The sequence below is a fragment of the Myotis myotis genome, unplaced genomic scaffold, assembly GCF_014108235.1.
Source record: "Myotis myotis isolate mMyoMyo1 unplaced genomic scaffold, mMyoMyo1.p scaffold_m19_p_1, whole genome shotgun sequence".
Taxonomy (NCBI): domain Eukaryota; kingdom Metazoa; phylum Chordata; class Mammalia; order Chiroptera; family Vespertilionidae; genus Myotis; species Myotis myotis.
Genome location: NW_023416313.1, coordinates 112,964,711 through 112,989,153, shown reverse-complemented (window position 1 = coordinate 112,989,153; position 24,443 = coordinate 112,964,711). Strand labels below are relative to the sequence as shown.

The 24,443-nt window shown below is 46.2% G+C and overlaps 1 protein-coding gene across 2 annotated transcripts in view; it reads right to left on the bottom strand.

Moving 5' to 3' along the window:
• THSD4 (thrombospondin type 1 domain containing 4) overlaps positions 1-24,443 on the bottom strand; it is a 595,914-nt gene that overhangs the window by 440,774 nt on the left and 130,697 nt on the right. For both annotated transcript variants that reach the window (XM_036347721.1, XM_036347731.1), the window contains exon 6: positions 19,496-19,598. In XM_036347721.1, the coding sequence (XP_036203614.1) occupies positions 19,496-19,598 (103 nt within the window). The remainder of the gene's footprint in view (positions 1-19,495; positions 19,599-24,443) is intronic.

Genomic DNA, 24,443 nt, shown 5'->3' with positions numbered 1-24,443 from the left:
AATGCAAAAATCCCTCCTGTTAAGAAACCAAACCTATAATTACTGAACAAGAACCTTTTGTACATGCAAACTGATTCTTCAAATGAAAAAAATCGTTATCTTAAGATGCCCTAAGGCCATGAAAAGGGGATTCCACTTAACATGATACAGGCATCCATAAACAGCTGGATACTGAATTTCTATAAATCAAATACTAACTATATTTTCTGAAGGACTTCTCTAGGGTAAACATGCAGTATTTAATAAACTGGAAAATCATTTTGCAATCTGAATAGTCGTTCAATAATTGCATTTACAGCAGACTCTTGACATTCCTGAGGCATACATTCAGAACCTTCTTGAATTCCCAGATTTACAAGTACAAAAACGTTTAAAGAGGCTCCCAGCTTTCTCTCAAATCACATTTCCATGGAAGGTCCCATGAGTTTCCTGTTCTCAGCCTTACACTACACACAACTTAACCATGCTTTCATATGTCACTACAGGCTTATCCCTCACTTGATCACCATTTTTCACAGAAACAAGATTTCTAATTAATGAATGAATATTATTGCGAATGCACAAATGAGTAGCACTAAAGCTATATGACCATTCTTCATACACATATTTTACAAAGCACACTTTCAGATTCATATTTCAGTAAAAGTTTGTGCCACAGGCCCTCAAGGAAAGGAGTCACAAGCCTACAAGTTAATCCTAGGGACTAAACACATTTATTAAGTTTGCTTTAGCAGGGACATAGGCCATATCTATAGAATCCATTAAAATGCCACTGTTTTTATGAACCCAAGAGTTACAGAAGTCAACTGAGCATTTTGGCAATGAGTCTAGAAAATTTGATTATAGAAACATTAGCCACATGAAATCACAGGAATTTGCCTACTCATTTAAAATACCTATACTGTACTTGGTATGGTTGGGGTTGGTGAAAATTAAAGGTGGATGATTTCATTGCCCTCAGTAATGGAGCGAAGTCACAGCTGGCACAATGGGCACAGAACCCCGGCAGCTAAATCTTAAAGCACTGTGCTGGAACACTCAACCTCTGGCTGCGTCTGGACCCCTCAAGCTCCACTAACCATGACAGATGGGAAGGCATGAATGACTGAGAGAGAGCCCTGGAGGGAGGGAGGGTGCAGGGAGGGAGGGAGGGGAGAGACGGAGGAAGAGAGCAAGAGAGGGTAGAGGGAGGAAAGGAGGGAGAGAGGGAGGGAGGGAGGAGAGAACGCAGAAAAGAAAGAAAGGAGATAGAATGAAAAAGGAATTTGGCTGCTGTGAGGGGAAAAAAAGATATCATTTCAAAATATATACCATATACATTTCAGAACATATTCTAAAATACTAGTGTCAAATTTTCAAATTTATTTATACCCCTTCTTGTTCCAAAGAGGTTTTGCAGCATTTTGCTGCCAGATTAATTTTCTTAAGTTCAACTCTGATCCTGTCACTCCCTTGCTTACAAACCCCAATAGCTATCACTGCCTATCAAATGAAGTCCAATTTCCTTAGCCTCCTGTTTGAGGCCCTCCATTATCTGGCCCCATACTTCTCGCCCAACCATCTCCTGCCCTTCTTCCCGTTATACACCTCAGTTCCAGCCAAAGCACACTCTCTGTTGCTCCTAATACATTCTGTATTTTCCATCCTTGCACCTTTGCCTGTGCTGTTCCCTCTACCTGGAATGCCTTTCCTGGCATCTGCATTTCTTTATACTACTCACCCTTCCTGCCTCTGCTGAGAGGACGCAATGCATGCAGAGGCATCCACAGAGGAGCTTACAACATTGATACACATGCTTCAGATACATCATCTCACGGGACCCTCACAAAGGGAGGAGGTGATTTCTTAATGTGGTCCAAGGAAGCTGGAGCTGGTTCCCCTGGGGTTGTGTTCTCCATCCACTGTCTTTCCTGCTACCCTAAGGCTATCTCTCACACAGAATAAAAAGTGGCTACATGAATCAATGCCGGATACTACAACAATTTTTTTAAGGTGATAAAATGCACCTTGCAATTCGCTTATCTAGTCTGGAGGCAGTTTCATTTGGCAGCCCCTATGCAGCCCTCGCCAGACTCCATGGGGCAGGACAATACTGATTCAGAAGGCAGAGGCCCAGTGGTCCAGGGAGCCAGCTGGGAGTGGATACCCCAGACGCCCCTCCACGATCCCCACCCGGAGATGCTACGAGATAATACACGGAAGGAGACCCATGACCACTGTAAACCTCAGTGAGTCAAGTTTCACGCCTTTGCATCCTAAGAACATTGACAAAGGAGTTTTTGAAGGTGCAACTTATCACCAAGGATAGGAGAGCAGGTTGGGAAAGCCATTTATACAACCTCCAAAGCTGGCTCAGACAAACATGGCAACCGGGTGCAGGACAAAGATCCCAACTGACTGATGGGGTCTATGAAGCACACGAAGCCGCCAATATCCACGTGCTCACTGGACAAGGACCAGAGTATTAAATGATGAGCAGTTATGTAACCTTGAGTACAAATGAAACTTGGGTTGGATGCAACTGATATCTTCCCTTTCTAATGGCATCAAGAGGTTACATGAATAGACTGGAAGGTAAGAGGCCTCCCTGCCACTTTCTCCCTTTCCTAAGTGACAGGCAGGCCGGATGGCCATAGCAGAGACATCTCATCATAGTTCCTGCGTGGCTTCCCCCAAACCAAAAGCCCCACTGCCCTGTTTAAATCTATGTTTAATGGGCTATTCAATTTAAATCATGAACAGTCACTGGAGCATGACTTTCTATGAGAGCTGTTTCCAGGGACTAATCCAAACTTCCAATTACTCTCCCTGGACAAAACTCAATGCAGCCCAATCAATTATGGATCATGGTAAAATTCTAAAGCAAAAATTAATTCAATAACCATGTGAAATCTACGGGTGCCCTGCCAGTCTCTTGCCCTATTGTGCTGTTGATTCTGGCCTCACTAAATGCATGACAAGGCTTGCCTGTTTAGAGTTTCTGAGACCTGCAATGCCTGGCTCTCTTCCCTGATAGCCTGCCATATTCTGGTCTCTCCCAATGGCTGGACACCCCTCCCCAGTCAGTGACTACCCTCCATAAAGAAATAGCATTTGCATACAAATTAAGAGAAAAGTATTAACCAAATACAATGTAGAACTTTATTTTACTAAATTGTTCTTGTTAGCAATTACTAAATAGCAATCTTAAATGGTAAATTCTGTTGACCAGCTCCAAAACTTAATCACTTACATTTACAAAACCTATCTGCTTTTAGCAGTCTTCAGTTCAAAGCTAGAAATTCAGATGGAGCCTTTCCCTATTTCACTTCTGAATCATTTAAATATATCCAAACAGATGTTTGCCAACAAAGTTATATGTTGGTCTCCTCACAGAGAGTGTTGGTGGGTATTATTGGTGCAGGTTGTGATGGTGATGGAGGGGTGTGTGTGTGTGTGTGTGTGTGCGCGCGCGCGCGCGCGCGCATGTGTCATTGGGCAACCCAAAAAGAGAGAATGATAAACTACAGATGAAAAACTAAGCACTACCAACAGAAGGGATAGCTGAACAGGAATCTGATACAATGCAGTAGTGATGACCACCTTGGCTTTGCTCCAGGAAGTTATAGAACTTGTGCCATCTTAGTTCCAGCACAAAACAGGTGGAGAGGTGTGCTTCCTTTAGTGGGCCGCCCAAAGATCCGTGGACATCATCAGAGGGTGAGAATGGAGCAGTGACAGCCGCAGAACAGGAAAGAGAGGGAAAAGCAAAAATCCAGAAATTTCTCCTATGTGGAGGGAATGGTTATGAACGAAAGCCTCTCACCTCAGGGTAATATATATAACTAGAGACCCGGTGCACAAAAATTTGTGCACTCCGGGGGAAGGGGGGGTCCCTCAGCCTGGCCTGTGCCCTCTCGCAGTCTGGGACCCCTCGGGAGATAACGACCTGCTGGCTTAGGCCTGCTCCCGGGTGGCAGAGGGCAGGCCCAATCCCTAGGTGCAGCCCCTGGTCGGGCTCAGAGCAGGCTGATTGGGGAGTTGGGGTGCATTCCCCTGTCATGCACAGAGCAGGGCGGATTGGGAGGTTGCAATGCCACCCTCAGTCACACTCAGGGTAGGGCTAATTGGGGGGTTGGGGCACCGCCCCCTGTCACACTCAAGGCAGGGTCAATGGGGAGGTTGCGGCACCACCCCCTGTCACGCACAGAGCAGGGCCAATCCGGGGGTTGGGGCGCTGTACCCTGTCACTCACAGAGGAGGGCCCATCAGAGGGGTTGGGGCTCCTTACCCTGTCATGCAAGAGCAGGGTCGATCAGGGGGTTGGGGAGCTCCCCCCTGTCACGCACAGAGCAGGGCCCATCAGGGGGGTTGGGGAGCTACTGCCTGTCATGCACAGAGCAGGGTCGATCAGGGGGTTGGGGAGCTCCCCCCTGTCACGCACAGAGCAGGGCCCATCAGGGGGTTGAGGAGCTCCACCCTGTCACTCAGAGAGTCGGGCCGATAGGGGAGTTGGGGCACCGCCCCCTGTCACACACAGAGCAGGGCGGACCAGGGGGTTGGGGCACCGCCCTCTATCACCCACAGAGCAGGGCCGATCAGGGGGTTGGGCGCCGCCACTCTCACACTCAGGGCAGGGCCGATGGGGAGATTATGGCTCTACCCTGTCACACACAGAGCAGGGCTGATCAGGGGGTTGGGGTACCGCATGCTGTCACACACAGAGCCGCAGGGTGATCAGGGGGTTGGGGAGTTCCCCCGTATCAGGCACAGAGCAGGGCTGATCAGGAGGTTGGGGCGCCTTCCCCTGTCACGAACAGAGCAGGGCAGATAGGGAGGTTGTGGCCCCACCCCCTGTCACACACAGAGCCGCAAGGCGATCTGGGGGTTTGGGTGCTGCCCCCTGTCATGCTGATCCCAGTGCCAGGAGGCCTCTCGGCTCCACTGATCCCGGTGCTGGGAGGCATATTACCCTTTTACTATATAGGATAGAGGCCTGGTGCATGGGTGGGGGCCGGCTGGTTTGCCCTGAAGTGTGTCCTGGATCAGGGTGGGGGTCCCCACTGGGGTGCCTGGCCAGCCTGGGTGAGGGGCTGAGCACTGAAGCTCCCAACTGCTCTTTTTTTCTTTTTTTTTTTATTCTGGGCCAGCTTTAGCTCTGGCTCCAGCTCTGAGGCCTCTGCTGCTGAAAGCAGGTATCTGGTTTGTTTGGGTTCTATAATTGAAACAATGTATCAACTCCAGCTCTGAGATCCCGGCTCGCTGAAAGCAGGTTTCTGCGGTTTTGCTTAGCTTCTATATTTGTAACTATGTTTCAAACTGCAGGCTCAGAGGCCGGCAAGGCAGGCGGGGAACGTTGGAGTCCTCCGTCACTGAAGCAAGGAAGCCTCATGTTAGCTTCAAGCTGCCTGGCTGCCGGCCGCCATCTTGGCTGGCAGTTAATTTGCATTATCGCCATGATTAGCCAATGGGAAGGGTAGTGGTCGTATGCTAAATACCATGTTTCTCTTTTATTAGATAGGATTAGTAATCTTAAAGAAATATATATCCCAATGTAAACTGAGGTACTAAGCATTAACTAGCTGTTATTGAAGCCTAGGGAAGAGGTGTCAGAATGATGTGTAAAGTTAGGACATAATGACAGCTGGGTTTGGAAGCCGGATGATTGGAGACAAATTACTGCTGCTACCTCAATTTTGTTTTGCTGCGGTAGATACTGCATCATATGCAGAAGGAAATACCATTCCAAAATGAAATAAACCTATTTAATACATAGATATCAGACAATCCAATTTTTAGAATTATCCTTGATTTAGTTCCTACATCTCTAGCTACACTGCAACCCTAAAAAGAATCCTTAATTCAAGGCAGGTGTGGGGAACCTTTTTTCTATCAAGGGCCATTTGGATATTTATAACATTATTAGTGGTTCATACAAAATTATCAACTTGAAAATCAGCCTGTTATATTTGGTCAAACATTTAATTAACTCATTACCTTGGCAGGGCCAGACCAAATGATTTCTTGGGCCTTATATGGCCCTCAGGCCGGACGTTCCTCATCCCTGATTTAAAGGATCACTCTTGGCACCATTTCAGTCATCCTAATGTGTTCTCTTACAAATGACAGTCAGAGATTGTTTGGCTTTAATTTACATTTTAAATGGAACAAATTTTAGATATATTTTAGATATAATGTATAATGACATGTGCTCCTCATATTTATTGGCATAATTTCCCCATATTTTAAAATCAGAAGTTTTATACAAACATTTGTAGCAGGCCTAATGCAATGCTTGTCAAACTTTGTGAATTATTTAAGAGTCTCATCTCTGTTCAATAAGAATAGGAGCTCATCCCAAATTTCAAGCAACTAAAAGGGTTAATTGGCACCTCTGTCATCAGCAGGATAAACAAATAGCATGCTCCAATGCCTAGGGAACCCATTGAAGGAAACTGAAATATTCAGCAGGCCAGTGAAACCAGAACCTAGTGAAAAAATGACTACTTTCAACTATCTGAAGGGAAACCTGGACATAACATTCAATTGGCTCCAAGGGGTAACCAGGCACTAAATAACCCTAGTAGAGGAACCAGAGTGGCATTATAAGAATGTGTGTGTGTGTGTGTGGGGGGGGGGGGCAGAGTTTAGGCAGGATGAGGAGGCAGGGAAGCAGCCTAGAGGGGTAAAGGATGACTGCAAATGCATGCTCTCTCCCTTTTTTCCATCCACAGATACACAACATAGTTTTCCTTTAATCCTTTGCAAACAAGTCCTATTGATTCACAGAATGTTCTCAATGGGATGTCTAAGAAATAGAGACTAAAGGCACAGTTGCTGTTTAATAATTTTGGGGGAGGGACTGTACAGTTAGGGGAGAATTTCTTTGATGTATATGTAAGGGATGGGCTGAATTTACAATCTACACTAATAAAAGAGAAACATGGTAATTGGCATACGACCGCTACCCTTTTCATTGGCTAATCAGCGAGATATGCAAATTAATTGTCAGCCAAGATGGCGGCCGGCAGCCAGGCAGCTTGAAACTAACATGAGGCTTGCTTGCCTCAGTGACGGAGGATTGTTGGAGGAAACCAACGTTCCCCGCCTGCCGGCTGCAGGCCTCTGAGCGGGCAGTTTAAGAAACATTGTAACAAATACCGCCGGACTTCAGCCAGCAGATTCGCAACATTGTAAGCAAAGGCCAGAAACCTACTTTCAGCAGTGGAGGCCTAAGAGCTGGAGCCAAGCCTCAAGGTAAAGCTGGCCCAGAATAAAAAAAAAAAAAAGGAAAAACGGAGCGGTTGGGAACTTCAGTCACTCCCAGCCTGAAAACAGCCCTCAGCCCCTCACCCAGACTGGCCAGGCACCCCAGCGGGGACCCCCACCCTGAAGGGTGTGTGACCAGCTGCAAACAGCCATCATCCCCTCACCCAGGCTGGCCAGGCACCCCAGTGGGGACCCCCACCCTGATCCAGGACACCCTTCAGGGCAAACCAGCGGGCCCTACCCATGCACCAGGCCTCTACCCTATATAGTAAAAGGGTAATATGCCTCCCGGCACCGGGATCAGCATGACAGGGGGCAGCGCCCAAACCCCCTGATCGACCTGCGGCTCTGTGTGTGACAGGGGGTGGGGCCCCAACCCCCTGAGCAGCCCTGCTCTGTGCCTGATAGGGGGGAGCTCCCCAACCCCCCCCCCACAGGCCCTGCTCTGTGTGTGATGGGGTAGAGCCATAACCTCCCCATCGGCCCTGCCCTGAGTGTGAGAGTGGCGGCTCCCCAACCCCCTGATCGGCCCTGCTCTGTGGGTGATAGAGGGTGGCGCCCCAACCCCCTGATGGGCCCTGCTCTGTGTGTGACGGGGGCAGCGCCCCAACCCCCTGATCGGCCCTGCTCTGTGGGTGATAGAGGGCGGCGCCCCAACCCCCTGATGGGCCCTGCTCTGTGTGTGACGGGGGCAGCGCCCCAACCCCCTGATTGGCCCTGCTCTGTGCGTGACAGGGGGTGGTGCCGCAACCTCCCCATCGACCCTGCCTTGAGTGTGACAGGGGACGGTGCCCCAACCCCCCAATTAGCCCTACCCTGAGCGTGACTGGGGGTGGCATCGCAACCTCCCGATCCGCCTGCTCTGTGCATGATGGGGCGGCATCCCACCTCCCCAATCAGCCCTGCTCTGAGCCCGACCAGGGGCTGCACCTAGGGATTGGGCCTGCCCTCTGCCACCCGGGAGCAGGCCTAAGCCAGCAGGTCGTTATCTCCCGAGGGGTCCCAGACTGCGAGAGGGCACAGGCTGGGCTGAGGGACCCCCCCTCCCTCCCGAGTGCACAAATTTTTGTGCACCGGGCCTCTAGTCTATAATAATAAAAGCATAATATGCTAATTAGACCGGACATCCTTCTGGATGACCTTTCGGATGAAGCAGGGCTGCGAGGGAAAGCCTGGCTCCTGGGTCCCAGAGGGAAACCCAGGTCCCGGATGCCAGAGGGAAGCCAGTGCTGACAGCCGGGGGAAGGAAGGCCTACTCTTGCACAAATTTTGTGCATTGGGCCTCTAGTCCTATATAATAAAATTATAATATGCAAATTGACAGGTCGGTGGGGGGCAGGGCTGGCGAGCAGGCAGCACCATCCCCTGATAAGTCCACTGGTCGCCTCCTGCATAGGGCAGGGAGCAGGCCTAAGCCATCAGTTGGACATACTCTGGGGGCTCCTGGAATGCGAGAGGGCACAGGCCAAAGTGAGGGACACCCCCCCCCGGCCCAGTGCATGAATTTTTGTGCACCAGGCCTCTAGTTTAAATATAAATTGCATATGTGTTGATTACTTTCTAGCTCTAAACCCTCTAACTCTAAAAAACTTCTTGGTGTTGGCCCAATACTAATTTCTGGATGTCTATGCAAGGTGCAACACAATGTCCCGACCACTCCCACAGTCACATCCCCACAATAAGAGACCACTCTGCTCAGAGGGTGACAGAACTGTGCAGCAGGGACTAAGACAGAGTCCCCAGACTGCCTGGAAAAGTCTTAACAGTCTTGATGTAAAATGAATCTGTTTGTTTTGAAAGGAAACAAAATCGGTCACGGTTTGGTTAGGTTTGGTTACACAGAGGGAGAAATTCTTCTGTAGCCCCTAAGGCAAAGGACTGTTCTCAGCTCATCAGGCTGTGATCCTGTAACTTCCCATTTAATCTGAATCTTCTATTTTATTCTGTGACCTCGGTCAGACCACTCAAGCCTTAGTCAATGCATCTGTGGAACAGGAGCACTGCAGGACATCTGACCTTGCCCATCCTGGCCAGGCATATGAGGACTGAGGCAGTCTTTGTAGAAAGCTGAGCTTCTTGAAAAAAAAAAAAAAAAGAAAAGAAAGCTGAGCTTCTTGGAAGAGAGAAACTACAGAATTGAGTCTCATTATTTCATATTTTGCAATGGGTTTAAGCTCTATCCTTGGTTTTAAATATTTTAAATTATTCACATTTAGACTAATCTGCTTATTAGATGTTGAAATATATCCTGAGGGTTTTCTTTACTAATGACCTAGAATGACCCTTGTTCAAGTGTCAAGAAAGAAATTGCTTTTACACTAATCACTTACACCTCCTGGAATACCCTAGAGCAGGGGCAATTTTTCCTCCAAAAAAATCTTTACTTTTCCAAATCCTAATTTCCCAGTGAAAAGACAGAGAGAGATGTGTAATAACAATGGCTCCATCCTCCATTCTGCTTACTCTTCAGAGAGAAAGAGAAACACAAAGTACATGAGAATATGCATATTTCACATACATAATCCCAGCAGGGAGCAGGAGACTAGACTAGGCCCGAGGATTATGGAAATCAAGGGGATACAACAGAATCATTAGCAACCCCCTTAACTTCTCCCTGAGGTCACCTCCTGACGCCACAGAACCTCAGCCTCTCTCCAAGCCCCTGTGTCAATGCACACTGACCAACCTGAATTATACCAGTGTAACACTTGGGAGCAAAGGGGACCCACACAGTCACATGCCTTATATCTACAAGGAGGCCTAACTGTAGAAATCTTCGGAAATGTAAACACGACTAGAAGAATGAGTGATACTTATATGTTATATTCCAATTCCAATAATCCCTCTAAGGCAGTGGTCCTCAACCTTCCTAATGCCACAACCCTTTAATACAGTTCCTCATGTTGTGGTGAACCCCAACCATAAAATTATTTTTGTTGCTACTTCATAACTGTAATTTTGCTACTGTTATGAATCGCAATGTAAATATCTGATATGCAGGATATATTTTCATTGTTACAAACTGAACATAATTAAAGCATAGTGATTAATCACAAAAACAATATGTAATTATATATGTGTTTTCCGATGCTCTTAGGCAACCCCTGTGAAAGGGTCGTTCGACCCCCAATGGGGTCGTGACCCACAAGTTGAGAACCGCTGCTCTAAGGTGTTAAGAAGCCTTGTGAGTCTCCTGATGAAATGACAGCTGACAAGCCAGGAGGGCTGTCTGACTTGTCATTCACCAGTTTCTGTCGTGGACATTGGTCACTTTGGGCCATCCAGGATCCACTCTCACCTCTTTTGATCCAGCATCTGGATTTCCTTTCTGAGAATTAATTCTCCCCCTCTGCAAGTATCTTGGTGGGAATATCAAGCAGGACCCCCAACCTGCCTCCCTCAGCCAAGGGGCAGGCATGTGACACAGGCCAAACCAATCGAACTCTTATTTCAAGGGCTTTGAATCTTGGATGGAGAACCCCATTGGAAATTATCCTCTACAGCAGTACCATGCAAGTCAGACCATCAGTTCTCACCACCTGGACCCTCAAAGCTTCCTCAGCTGCTGTCCTTCACCATGCCTGGTTCTACATACTTCCTGTTGATTCTCTGAGCTACTGGATATCCTCCCAATAAAATCCTTTTATGTTTGAATTAGACAAAATTGGTGTCTGATTGCAAACAAACAAACAAAAGGAATGCTAGCTATTATGAATGTCCAGCTTGCTTCCTCAGATTCTAAACCTATCTGACAATTTCTAGGCCCAAAAAAGCCCTATGATCCTTAATGATTCTAAAAAATGACATGATGCATATGAGTCTATTTTCCCTAAAATTCTTTTGTTCCTCTACGGTTACTAAGAAAGAGTACCTATCCTATCAAATAAAAGAGAAACATGGTAATTAGCGTACATCTGTTACCCTTCCCATTGGCTAATCAGCGAGAAATTCAAATTAACTGCCAGCCAAGATGGCGGCTGGCAGCCAGGCAGCTTGAAACATGAGGCTTGCCTGCTTCAGTGACGGAGGACTCCAACGTTCCCCGCCTGCCTTGCCGGCCTCTGAGCTTGCAGTTTGAAACATAGTTACAAATATAGAAGCTAAACAAAACCCCAGAAACCTGCTTTCAGCAAGCCGGGATCTCAGAGCTGGAGTTGATACAGTGTTTCGATTATAGAACCCAAACAAACCAGATACCTGCTTTCAGCAGCAGAAGCCTCAGAGCTGGACTCAGAGCTAAAGCTGGCCCAAAATTTAAAAAAAAGAAAAAAAGGAGCAGTTGGGAGCTTCAGTCACCCGCCAGCCTGAAAACAGCCCTCAGCCCCTCACCCAGACGGGCCAGGCACCCCAGTGGGGACCCCCACCCTGAAGGGTGTGTGACCAACTGCAAAAACACATCATCCCCTCATCCAGGCTGGCCAGGCACCCCAGTGGGGACCCCCACCCTGATCCAGGACACCCTTCAGGGCAACCCAGCCAGCCCCCACCCGTGTACCAGGCCTCTATCCTATATAGTAAAAGGGTAATATGCCTCCCAGCACCAGGATCAGCGGAGCCGCGAGGCCTCCTGGCACCGGGATCAGCGTGACAGGGGGCAGTGCCCAGATCGCCTTGCGGCTCTGTGTGTGACAGGGGGTGGGGCCACAACCTCCCTATCCGCCCTGCTCTGTTCGTGACAGGGGAAGGCGCCCCAACCCCCTGATCAGCCCTACTCTGTGTGTGACAGTGCGGCGCCCCAACCCCCTGCCACGGGCCCTGCTCTGTGATAGGGGGCGGCGCCCTAACCCCCCCCCCCCGCCACAGGCCCTGCTCTGTGTGTGACGGGGTAGAGCCATAACCTCCCCATCGGCCCTGCCCTGAGTGTGAGAGTGGCGGCGCCCCAACCCCCTGATCGGCCCTGCTCTGTGTGTGACAGGGGGTGGTGCCCCAACTCCCCTATCGGCCCTACTCTGTGAGTGACAGGGGGGAGCTCCCCAACCCCGATTGGCCCTGCTCTGTGCATGACAGGGGGTGGCGCCGCAACCTCCCCATCGACCCTACCTTGAGTGTGACAGGGGGCGGTGCCCCAACCCCCCAATCGGCCCTACCCTGAGCGTGACTGAGGGTGGCATTGCAACCTCCCAATCCGCCCTGCTCTGTACATGACAGGGGGCGGCGCCCCAACACCCCAATCGGCCCTGCTCTGAGCCCGACCAGGGGCTGCACCTAGGGATTGGGCCTGTGTTCTGCCACCCGGGAGCAGGCCTAAGCCAGCAGGTCGTTATCTCCCGAGGGTTCCCAGACTGCGAGAGGGCACAGGCCGGGCTGAGGGACCCCTCTCTCCCCCCCAAGTGCACAAATTTTTATGCACCGGGCCTCTAGTATATATATAAAAGGCTAATATGCAAAGTGTCCCCTTGGGAGTTCAACCAGGAGATCGGAAGTTTGATCACTCGCAGTGACGTGCGCTGACCACCAGGAGGCAGTGCGGAATGAAGGAAGGCCCCACCCGGCAGCTGGCAGCCAGGGAAGGGAAACCCCGGCTGGCAGCTGGAAGGCCCCGATTATCCCTGATTGCTACCTGTGCACAAATTTCATGCACACCTAGGGACCCTATCCATGCATGAATTTCTTGCACTGGGCCTCTTGTTTAAAATAAAATAGGGGAGAAAAAGGTGGGTGGGAAGGGCAAGACTTAGTTTGGTATCTCTGAACCTACTCTATCCTAAAAGAAAAGATGGAAAATAGGCATTTTCCTTCCTCTGGGAGAAAGTATATTATTGGTTCCACATGGTAAATTTACACTGGTTCTAAATGTCACTTTTAGGAACTGGAGAGGCAGAGAAAGAAAAAGATTAATGGCCTTTTTAAAGTATAATTTATATATAATAAAATACATAGATCACAAGTGTACAGTTTGATAGGCTTTGACAACTGTATACATCTGTATAACAACCACATCAATCACATACAGAACATTACCATCACTCCAGAAAAGTCCATCATGCCCCTTTCTAACTAAGCTTTCCCCATTCCCAAAGACAAACATTATTCTGACTTCCATTAGCATGGCCTAGTTTTCCCAGTTTTAGGACATCATATAAATGGAATTAGACAGTATGTACTCTTCTATCTGGCTTATTGTGCTCAATATAATGCTTCTGAGATACATCCAGCCTGTTTATCAGTAGAGTGCTCTTTTTCATTGCGGAGTAATACTCCACTGTATGAATGTACCAGTTTGTTTACTCAGTCTCCTCTTGATAAATATTTGGGCTGTTTCCAGATTGGGACTATTATTTAGAAAAAGAAAAAGCTGTTGTGAATAACCTTAAGTCCTCTTTATGGACATACTAGAGGCCCAGTGCATAAAATCTGTGCATGGGAGGGGGGTTCTTCAGCCTGGTCTGCACCCTCTTCATTCTGGGACCCCTCGGGGGATGTCTGGCAGTTGGACATCCCTCTCACAATCCGGGACTGCTGGCTCCTAACCATTCACCTGCCTGCCTGCCTGCATGATCACCCCTAACCACTCTGCCTGCCGGCCTGGTTGCCTCTAACTGCCCTCATCGCCCCTAACCGCCTCTGACTTGGCCCCCGCCACTGTGGCTTTGTCTGGAAGGATGTCTGGAAGATGTCTGATCTAATTAGTATATTACCCTTTTATTAGTATAGATTAGTATAGATGATTGCTTTCATTTCTTTTGAATAAATGAATGTTTGTTAAATGTTGAAGAGTCTTTCTTAAGTAGCTTGCAGAGAAGCAATAATATACTCGCTCCTGGAAGGGAAAAAAATGACTATTTTCCATCTTTTCTTCTAGGATACAGTTGGCTCAGAGATATCATTCTATTAACCCTGTATTTCTCTCTAAAAACTTCATTCTCTCAATCTATAGACATCCTCATTTCTCTACCATTCTAAACAAATCTTTCTCTTTCCCTTTAACCTAGCCAAAACTCTGACTAAGCCTTCTTCGTGGCAATTTTTAAAAAGAAAGCTAGCTGTACTCACTGATTACTCTCTTTATGTTCTCATCGGTAATGTTCCCAACAGCCCACTCTAGGCTTATTTTCTCAGTTCTCATTCTCCCCTTGACCTCTGCTCAGCTGTACTGACTGTGGTCCCCCTCCCTCTACTGAGAAAAGCTAAAATTTAATTACTCAGGTAGTTTTTACAATGAAGACAGGTACGTAAAGACTCATCTTAAATGCTCACACCGTTCAGATCCTTCTCCTGGCTACCACACACATTGCGTGAGAGTAGAGATTCAGTAGCCAAACTCTGGGATTTGAACTTGGCTCTTTCTCTGGCCACCTGGGTGACCTTGGGAGAGTTATTTAACTAGTCTGTTGCTCTGTTTCCCCTGTAAAATTAGGCTGATAATAGTATCCACCTCACATGGTTGTTGTGAAGATTAAATGAGTTAGCATTTGCAGCTGTGTCTGGTGTGTAGCAAGCACTCAACAAATACAAACAATTTCTGCGATCTCACTTGGACCTCATTGTGGTATATATAATAGAAGAACTTTGTAAACCACAATATTTTATTAACACAGGAAATGCTCTAAGGCAGTACAATGCCTTGGTGCCCTCTCTCCTCCAGCTTTCTTAATGGTTGAGCCTCTTTCCGCCGCTTCTTTAATGTGGACATACTCCAAAGCTCCTTCCTTGATCCTCTGTCCTCATGATTGTTTAAGGACTTATCCTTCTCGGTGGTTTTAATTATGACATCAAGGTCAGTAACTTCAAGTATAGGTCTACAACTCTAAAGTCTATCCCTTAAACTTCAGTTTCCATCTCCAACTTCCTGCTGAGCATCTTGTTACCACTCATTCAAATTCAACACGTGTAACACCAAAATCACCGTTTTGTTTTCACAAAGAGGTTGCCTCAGGATCTTGCTCCTCATTGATACACTCATATGCTAAGTAAATGTAGCCTAGTCTTGCCAAATATTCCCAGGCGTGTATAAGAGAGCTTAAGAAAGAATCATGAGGGTATTATTGAAATACTTCTCTTGTTTCCCTAAGGCTTCCCAGTACACTCTGAAAGGTCCATGCAGGAGGGGTGTACTGGGGGAGAGAGTTCCAAGTACCTAGGAATGAAGCTGTTTCATTAAAACATGAACACTCTTGCCCTGGCCAGTGGCTCAATGGTTAGAGCATCAGCCCATGCACCAAAGGATCACGGGTTAGATTCCCAGTCAAGAGCACATACCTAGGGTGCAGGTTCAATCCCTGGCCCCAGTCGGTGACGTGCAGGAGGCAACCAATTGATGTGTCTCTTTCACATTGATGTTTTTCATTGATGTTTCTCTCTCTCTCTCTTTCGCTCTCTCCTGCCCCCCTCCCCACTGCCTCCCTTCTACTCTCTCTAAAAACCAATGGGAAAAACTATCCTCAGGTGAGGATTAACAACAACAATAAAAATGAACCTCCTCATCCCAGGTTCACCAGCACTTGAACCTAAGCCTTCCTCCATCATGTACCACACTTTTGATAATAATTTCCATATTTTTTTCGGCATCCTCGCCCCATACCCAGCATGATGTCGTGCCAGGGCAGACTGCTGGACTGGTAGAGGAATCAGCAGCTTACCTGGGCACCTGGAGCACATTCCATCTCTGTACCTCAGAGCTTTAATCAAGAGAAGAACTTAATCTACTAGTAAGTGGCTCAGAGCCCTGTGGCTCATAGAGACTGTGGCACCTTCCATATCCCCTACAGCAAAATCTACTATTTTTGCAAGCAGTCTAATAAATGTCACGTGGACTTAGAGAGCAGGCATGAAGGAAGTTCTGTCAAAGCGTCCTGCCTGTGCTAATTGTTAGGGCTGCTCATAGATATTCCATTTTCTCCTCCTTCAAGCATATGTGGGATGGTACCTCCCTGCTGCACTTGAAGTTAAGTGTGACATGCACCTTGCTTTGGCCAATGATATGAGAGCAGAAGCTTTAAAAACTCGTGCCTGATGCACTTGCCCTTTCCCTGTCTCAGTGGAAGCATGAGTTAAGATGCCGGTTCTACCAGCCTGGATCCCACATACTTCATTACATATGGAGCAGAGCAAGAGACAAACTTTTGTTTGTGGAATCGATAGGATTTGGGGGTTCTTTGTTACTGCAGCATAAGCTTGTTACTCCTGACAGATACAATGGCCCTATTCATTCGACAAGATGACAATCTCCCATTTCTGACCTAGCCTCACCTCTGACTTTTAGATTTCCACTCTGTTCAGTTCAGTCTCAGGGTTCCTTGGTGCACTTAAGCTACCCAAATCTTGGTTTATGGTTAAGACCTGCTGCTGTATAGCCCACAGAGACTCAGCAAACCCTGGACTCTAGTGCTGCCCAAACCCAATACGCTAGGCATGGAAACAGGCACAATTTCCCCCAATTGCAGCACCTAGTCTTCCTATTAAAGTTTCCCATTCTAGCTAAGTTGACCATATAAATTTATTGCCAAAGTGTTTTTGAGAGTGAAAGGGGAGTGGGATGACAGGCTTAGTCAGCACTGTTCTAGGGAAATAGGGATGCTTCAGTACCCGAATTCTACTCTGTCATCTTCACAATAGAGGTCTGGGGCTGTGAGAAAAATTCCTACAGGCCTTATCTGAGGATAGATCACCATTCCCAGGAAATGCGATTAAAGGCCTAAGAAAAAGCATGTGGTGAAATTAATGTGTTTATCAGAGAGTGGACTCTGCTTTTACTATTACATGTGGCCTCGGACCACATGGGTGCAGCTGTTTCCCTAAGTAGGCACATGCAAATAGCAGTAGACATCCAAACAAAACCAAGAGCCCATGCAAAATCCAGCCATAAAGTATGAACACCCTGCAGAAACATTAACAGCATCTTCCTTCCACGGGTCAGCCTGGGAGTCATTTCAGAGGAAGAAGGACAAAATCAAGAAAACAATCTTAGCAGCAAAAGTAACCATTTAAACCAGTGGCTCTCAACCTTGGCTGCACATTAGAATCACCTGGGAATCTTTTAAAAATCCTGATTTCTGGGCCTCATCCTTCGGAAATTCTGTTTCTTTGTTATGGGGTGGGGCCACAACATTAGGAACAAAGAAACAGAATTTCCGGAGGATGAGGCCCGGAAATCAGGATTTTAAAAAGATTCCCAGGTGATTCTAAGGTGCAGCCAAGGTTGAGAACCACTGATTTAAACAAAGCCACTGTTGATGCAACTTCTGTAGCCACAGGCCCCTCCTCTACTAGGCATGTGAAACATTAAATGTCAGTACATATTTTTAAAGAATGCTGACTTCTCTAGTTAAAGTAACACATTGTAGAAGACAGCTGATTTCTCTAATCTGCTGCTATTCTGCATTTTTCTTTACTTTATGAATCATCAGGATTCTAATTGGCTCATTCAAAATTTCAGTGGTCAGGAAGTACAGAAGATTCTGTTTTTCAGTCTGTCCCAATCCCCACTTCCCCAGAGCTCCACATTAGGCGATACGGGTCCCCAACCACGGGGTTGTCACATGACCTGAGTTAGGCCAAGTACTCCCAAGCCCCAACTCAGGTCCAGAGATGGGAATATGAGCCAAACAAGATCACAGCATGTTTTTTCTGGGATTGAAACCATCTCTGGGTATCTTAGATTTCTAAGCTGCCATACCATATTACCACAAACCGGGTGGTTTACAACAATAGGAATTTATTCTTTACAGTTCTGGAGGTTAGAAATTCTAAAGCAAGGCAGTGGCAGGGCCACGTGGGTAAGAATCTTTCCATGACTCCTCCCGGTTTCTGATGGTGCCAGCAGTCCTGGCTTGTAGCCATATCACTCTAACCTCTGCCTGGGTTGTCACATGGTCACATCTCCCCTCTGTCTGTGCCTGCGGCTTCACAGGTGTGCTCCTTTCTATGTGTGTCTCTATTCTCTTGTCTTTTTACAAGGATGCCCATCGTACTGGATTAAGGGCCCACGCTACTTCAGTAGGCCCTCCTTTATACTTACATCTTAATTACATCTCAGACCCTATTTCCAAAAGAGAGCACAGTCACCGGTACCAGGGACAGGACTTCCATATATCTTTAGGGGGGACGCAAATGAACCCATAACACTAAGTGAGAAAGAGCTTCTCCCACTGACTGCCATGTAAGCCTGCCCCCCCACCTGAGAAGTAAACAGAACCAAGAGATGGAGGAAGGGCCCTATGTTATTCAATTCCTGGAATGCATCTATGTCCCAAGCCCAGTCCACTTCTTGGATTTCCCAATAACATGACAAACAAAATGCCTTTCTTATTTAAATGCATTTAGAATGGATTTCTGACACAATCAAGAGTTCTAATTAATACATCTACCAATGAACAATACTATATAAGGTTATGTCAAATAGTTTTCCATAATCTAGGTGGGGAAGAGAGGGTGGGATATATATGACTGGCATGAGCAATAACTGTTGAAATTAAGTGATGGGTATATAGGAGCTTATTTTATATATATATATATATATATATATATATATATATATATATACACACACACACATATGAAATTTTCTAAAATGAAAAGTTAAATCAAGGGTTAAAAACAAATTTCCCCAAGACTCACACTTAAAGTCCAGCACAACTTTGGAGGCTGCTTTCTTTGTGATGGAAAGAAACAGCTCAAAATTTAACACTTCTCAACCCAAAAGCCACACTAACATCTGGATTTCAACAAAGATAAATGGTTCTGGGACCCAAAGCAGCACTGACAAACTCTACCAAAATCAGATCTTCTGTCATTTTGAAACAGCAGGAACCTTGGTCTATGGACAATGCCTGCCTATCACATTTCATCTTTGGAAACAGCATGCGAGGCTCCTCTCCCCCGACAGGAAAGCCAAACAAATGTTAACCCTGCATTCCTGCAGTTTTCTTAAGCCATCACACCAGCCCCTGCGGCAGAAACCAAGGAAAAGGGGAACTCCATCCTGCTCACTCCTCACAACCTCAGTTTGAACCTCGTGCTCCAACCCATACCCCTCAAGCCCTGTCCTGTCCCACTCACCCTGCCTCCTCAGATTCTGCTTGTTCTATCAATGCCTCACCCATCTGCTGACGGATGGTCCAGGGATCACCTGAGCTAGACTACCTTTGGTGAAGACCTCTGTAGGCTCCCCTCTGCCCAGGGGTCATACTTCCTCCTCTATTGCCACTTTGGTCAGGATGACCAATTCCTCCAGCATCAACCTGAAGGCAACAGGGTTAAAAAAGCAGACAAAAATAATTCCTACAGACAGGGCTGGGTCTATTCTTACCTTCTGCAAATGGTTCCCATTCATAAAAGCGGCCCATGAATGGCTTGTTGTTGTAGGATGCACACTGTACCTCCCGAATACTCCTACTGCTTTCTGGACACACCTAATAAAGCAAATAGTAAATACGCAATTAGTGTCCACATATATCTTTCTGTAGCCCCAGTCAAATCCCGGAAGACTGCTCCAACTTTAAATACCAGTCCTCTTATACCGAAACCAGGACTTGTGAAAATTTGCTGATTTTAACTCCATCAGAAATTTTAAATACAGATTCCAAGGCTCCACTCCAAGTTTACTAAATCAGAATCTTTGTAAGGACACTAGATTTTTAGCAGGCTCCCCAGTTAAGTTTCGGAATCTGAAAACTACTAACCTAAACCTTCTGCTCCTGACAAGTTGGTCTGCTCACTTCCGAGGTCATGCATTTCTGTCTTTGGTCATGCCATTCACGTGCATGGCTTAATATTCCCAGCAAACATGTACAGAGAAAGCCCTTACCATGTGCAGCCACTGCTTTAAACATGTTACACATGTTGACTCATTTAATCCTCACAACAACCAATGAGGTAGATAGGAGAGTTTGCAGACTCCTCACAGATGAACAATCTGAACATGGAGGAGCCACACAGCCAGCGAGGACAGAGACTGGATTTAACTCCAAGCAGTTTGGTCCCCACCAGGCTGCATCTCAGTGTCCTCCCCACCTTGTCTACATTCTGGTCTAAAGTCTCTCCACCACCTAGTGAAGGACCTCGCAGCCGTTAGCATGCAAAAGCATCACCCAGAGATCTCCCGAGAAATGCAAATTCCTACATCCCTCTCCCAAGGCTTATCTTTCAGTAAGACTGGGATGAGATCCAGAATCTGTATTTACCTAATTATCCAGGTGATTCTGATACTCTCAACTAGTCAAAGAAAATATCCAGCTCCCTATGGCTTCTTTCTTATTTGTAAATACTACAAAAGAGCAAAGAGTGACATAAAATAAATAAATGTGAAATAAGATAGTAAGATCAGAATCTCTCATCCAAATCATGAATAAAGTAAGATCAAGCACTTTTTAAAATATATATATATATATATATATATATATATATATATATATATATATTATTGATTTCAGAGAGGAAGGGAGAGGGAGAGAGAGAGATAGAAACATCAACGATGAGAGAGAATCGGCTGCCTCCTGCACAACCCGTACTGGGGACCAAACCCACAACCTGGGCATGTGCCCTTGACTGGAATCAAACCCTTCAGTCTCCTGGCCGATGCTCTATCCACTAAGCCAAACCAGCCAGGGCTGATCAAGCACTTTTAAACCTAGCTACGCTCTGTTTAAGTGTGGAGTGTGTGCGTATGAGTGTGTGTTTTAATAATCAGGAAGGAGAGGAAAGGAATCTGCCCCCTTAAATATTAAAACCCTGTATATAAGAAGTCTTTGGAATAAATTTTATATATCAGAAACACCATGTTTCCTGGAAGATGAGAGAACAGGAAGAAGAATGAAACCAGGTGGGAGGAGAGCATCTCCTGCTCAATAAAGGACAGTCGGGGAAGCTGCTGGTACAACCCTGCAGCAGCCTGAGCCAAACCACATGGAGCAAGAAGCCATGCAAAGTAGAACGTGATGGAGACTGGTGGGAAAAATGAGCTCTGACATCAGTGAGAAGCCGACAGGCCAGAAGGGCTCTGAAAGCCACGCTACTGGCAGCCCAAAAGCCAAACGCCAGGTGTCTCCAGGAAGGATTTCGTGTTGATGCCTTTTACAACCTTTTGGCCAGAACCAGAATTCAACTAGGATGTGATCAAGTTGGGCAACTTGGGAGAAGGCACCATCCTTGCAACCAGAAGCAATCACAAGGCTTTTGCTAAAAATACAGATCCTCAGGGCTCACACCGTGGGAGGGTGGGGAAAAGGGCCTAGGAACAGATGCTGGATTTGCTCTCTCAGGTGACTCTGGTGCAGTCAGCCTGACACCAGACTGTACAGCCACACCCAAACCTCAGTCGCACTCCAAATCCCTTAATATGCAATCACAAAGTGGTAGAGCTGTGAGAATCAATTCCAACCCCTTTGAGGAAACAGGTCTGGAGAAGTGGCATACTTTGCCAAAAGCCCCACAGTGATAAGAGACAGAGCACTGTCACCACCCACCCTGGCTATAAAAAAACAAAATAGAGATCAGCTGCTGGGTGGCAGATTTTCTACGGGAACCAGACCAGAGCAAGTAGGCCAAATGTCCTTTTCCCAAATAACCACGCCTATGTAAAGCCACCTGCCTGCCATGAGGCCCCAAACTACCCTAATTAACCGGCTGGCAGTTACCAGAATTGGAAGCTGCAGACCACAAAACTTAGCCTGTCTGCTTAATCCCTTTCTCTTCATCAGCAAAATAGTGCCAATAGGCCAGATGATGAACCCATGCACTGTCAGAATCATTGTGAACTGCTCAGAATTTGATCATATAAATGTCTATTTTACCTACAACCCATTAAGTGAAAAAAAGTGCTAAAATGATGATGTGGTGTGTGTGTGTGTGTGTGTGTGTATGTGTGTGTGTGTGTGTGTTTGTATAAAGAGAGAGAGAGAAGTTAAAAGTGTTATCTCCAGAAGGTGGGTTATAGACATTTTCTCTTCACAATTAACTTTTGGTTTATTTATACTAATTTTTCTGCAGTAAATATGTAATACTTATGTAATAAAAATATGCCAGAGGTGAGCTCTCCCAAACACATCTGGCCTTTAGCCACTTCATATGTGCTTCTAGTTTATAACCTCACGGTGTGTTTCCATGTCCCACTACTGCCTGGTGTACTGATTACATCCATATGCATCTGCCAAGCCAACCAGTTACAGGTGATAGATGGGTCATTCAGGACCCCCTTTCTCTAGTTATCAACAAGTACTTTATATTTGAGCACGGTCAGAGGCACGAGGACTTAGGTGGCATCCAATCCACAGTAGGGGGTCACCTACAATTGCCAGGAGGCAGCCAAGCCCAGAGGTTGACTATCCAACTAGCAGTTAGCATGGGGAGGTACAGCAAGAAGTAACATGCCCTGGCAGATGGGCATGACACTGTGTGTGACCCTGAGCAGGGACCCACATGATGCCAGGCAAGCTGCCAGTTAGAAGCAGGGCGCCACTTCCTGAGATGGAGAGGGATCTGGTAAGAGAAATGCAAGGCTCACAGGGCCCAGATGTGGAAGTGAGTTACTGAGATGGAATTATGGTGCAGATGAGGAAGCAGAAGCATGGGGTGGTGGTGGTGGTGATGATATTAAGAACAGGTAACTTTTATTGAGTACTTACTAAATGCCAGACACTGCACCATGTGATTTATGTATATTAGTTCATTTAATCCTCATGACAGTTAATATACTCATTTTACAGATAAGGAAACCAAGACAACAGAAAGTTAAATGAGCTGCCCAAGATCATGCATAGGGCTAATAAGGGGTGGAGTCAGTATCTGAACCCAGGCACTCTGTGTCTAGAACACATGCTAGTAACCACTATGCCATGATGGCCCTTGAGACTGTGTGGACAGCAAAGTTAATAAGCAAAGAATTATCAGACAAGAGGGCCTTGAATGCCATCAGGAGAAATCCTAGAGGCTAAGGTCAGAGTCAGCCTCTGAGGTATGGTGAAGTGGCCCCGGTGTCAGTAGCTGGAAGCTGTGGGCTGAGGATGAAAACCAAGCTAGGCTGAGGAAATTGTTTCAGGTCTCTTTTGTAGTTTAGATTTGTTTTTACTTGTTATACTATTATCATTACATGATCTCCTCTCGGTTTACAGACTGTCTAAAATTAACACTTCATTTCACATTAGTTATGGTTTAAGTGGGCTCTTTCCTGATACCATACATAGACCAGGGGTGGGCAACTCCTGGCACGTGTGCCAAACATGGCACGCCAGTAACTTTTGCTGGCATGCGAAACCCTCTCTTATAATCTTCCATTTACAATTTTTTTCTTAATATTGACTTTTTTATTTTTCAGATAAATTCAGTGTAGGTGCATTTTAGATAAATAAATAATTTTACATAACAAGTTATCTTAAAGACCATAGACATGGCTGACTTTGAAATGCAGTTGACTGAATTTCAGAGTAGCTCAATTTGGAAGCAGAAATTTATTGACCTTAGAGTTGACTTGGAAAACATTGGAAAAAAGGCGATTAGAGACAGGAGTACCAGAGAGAAGTGTCGAAAACGAACTATTGAGGACTTGGAATGCCATTCCAGAAAATTTTTTCTGTTTAAAAAACTTTGCAACAGCGCTACTCTCCATGTTTTCATCCACATACGCTTGTGAATCTTTGTTCTCAGTGATGAATTTTGTTAAGTCTCGAAATAGGAGTAGCCTGACGGATGAAAGTAGTAGCTCATGCATATCTCTGAAGGTCATGAAATATAAACCTGATGTAAAATCTCTGTCATCAGTGATGCAACAGCAAAAGTCCCACTGATACTATCAAACAGAGTCATAAAGTTCTGTCGGACTATCAGTGTACATGTATACATTAAAAAATAAATGTATTTTTCATCATCATATACTGTGTTTTTGTCGCTTGAATGAATTTTATTACTTCTTCAAGGTTCTTCACATATGTACACCTTAAGAGATATCAAGTAGGAATAACATGTTCTCAAAACATTAGGGTTGGCACGCAGAAGAATTTTGAGTCAGAGATTTTGCTGGTTTTGGCACGCACTCACAAAAAGGTTGCCCACCACTGCCATAGACTGAGTCACCCTCACCTTATCAGTAATTTTGTTTTACACTGTGAGCTAGCTTTGGGCAGATTTTCTGCAGACAGCAGATCCCTTATGGACACAGATTCTTGGAATTTCAGGCCAGAAAACTGTGACAGGGAAAAAGTCATGTTGATAGAGATCAGGCTCACTCAGGATGGGACCAGAAAAGACTGGAGCTTCGGAGCCAA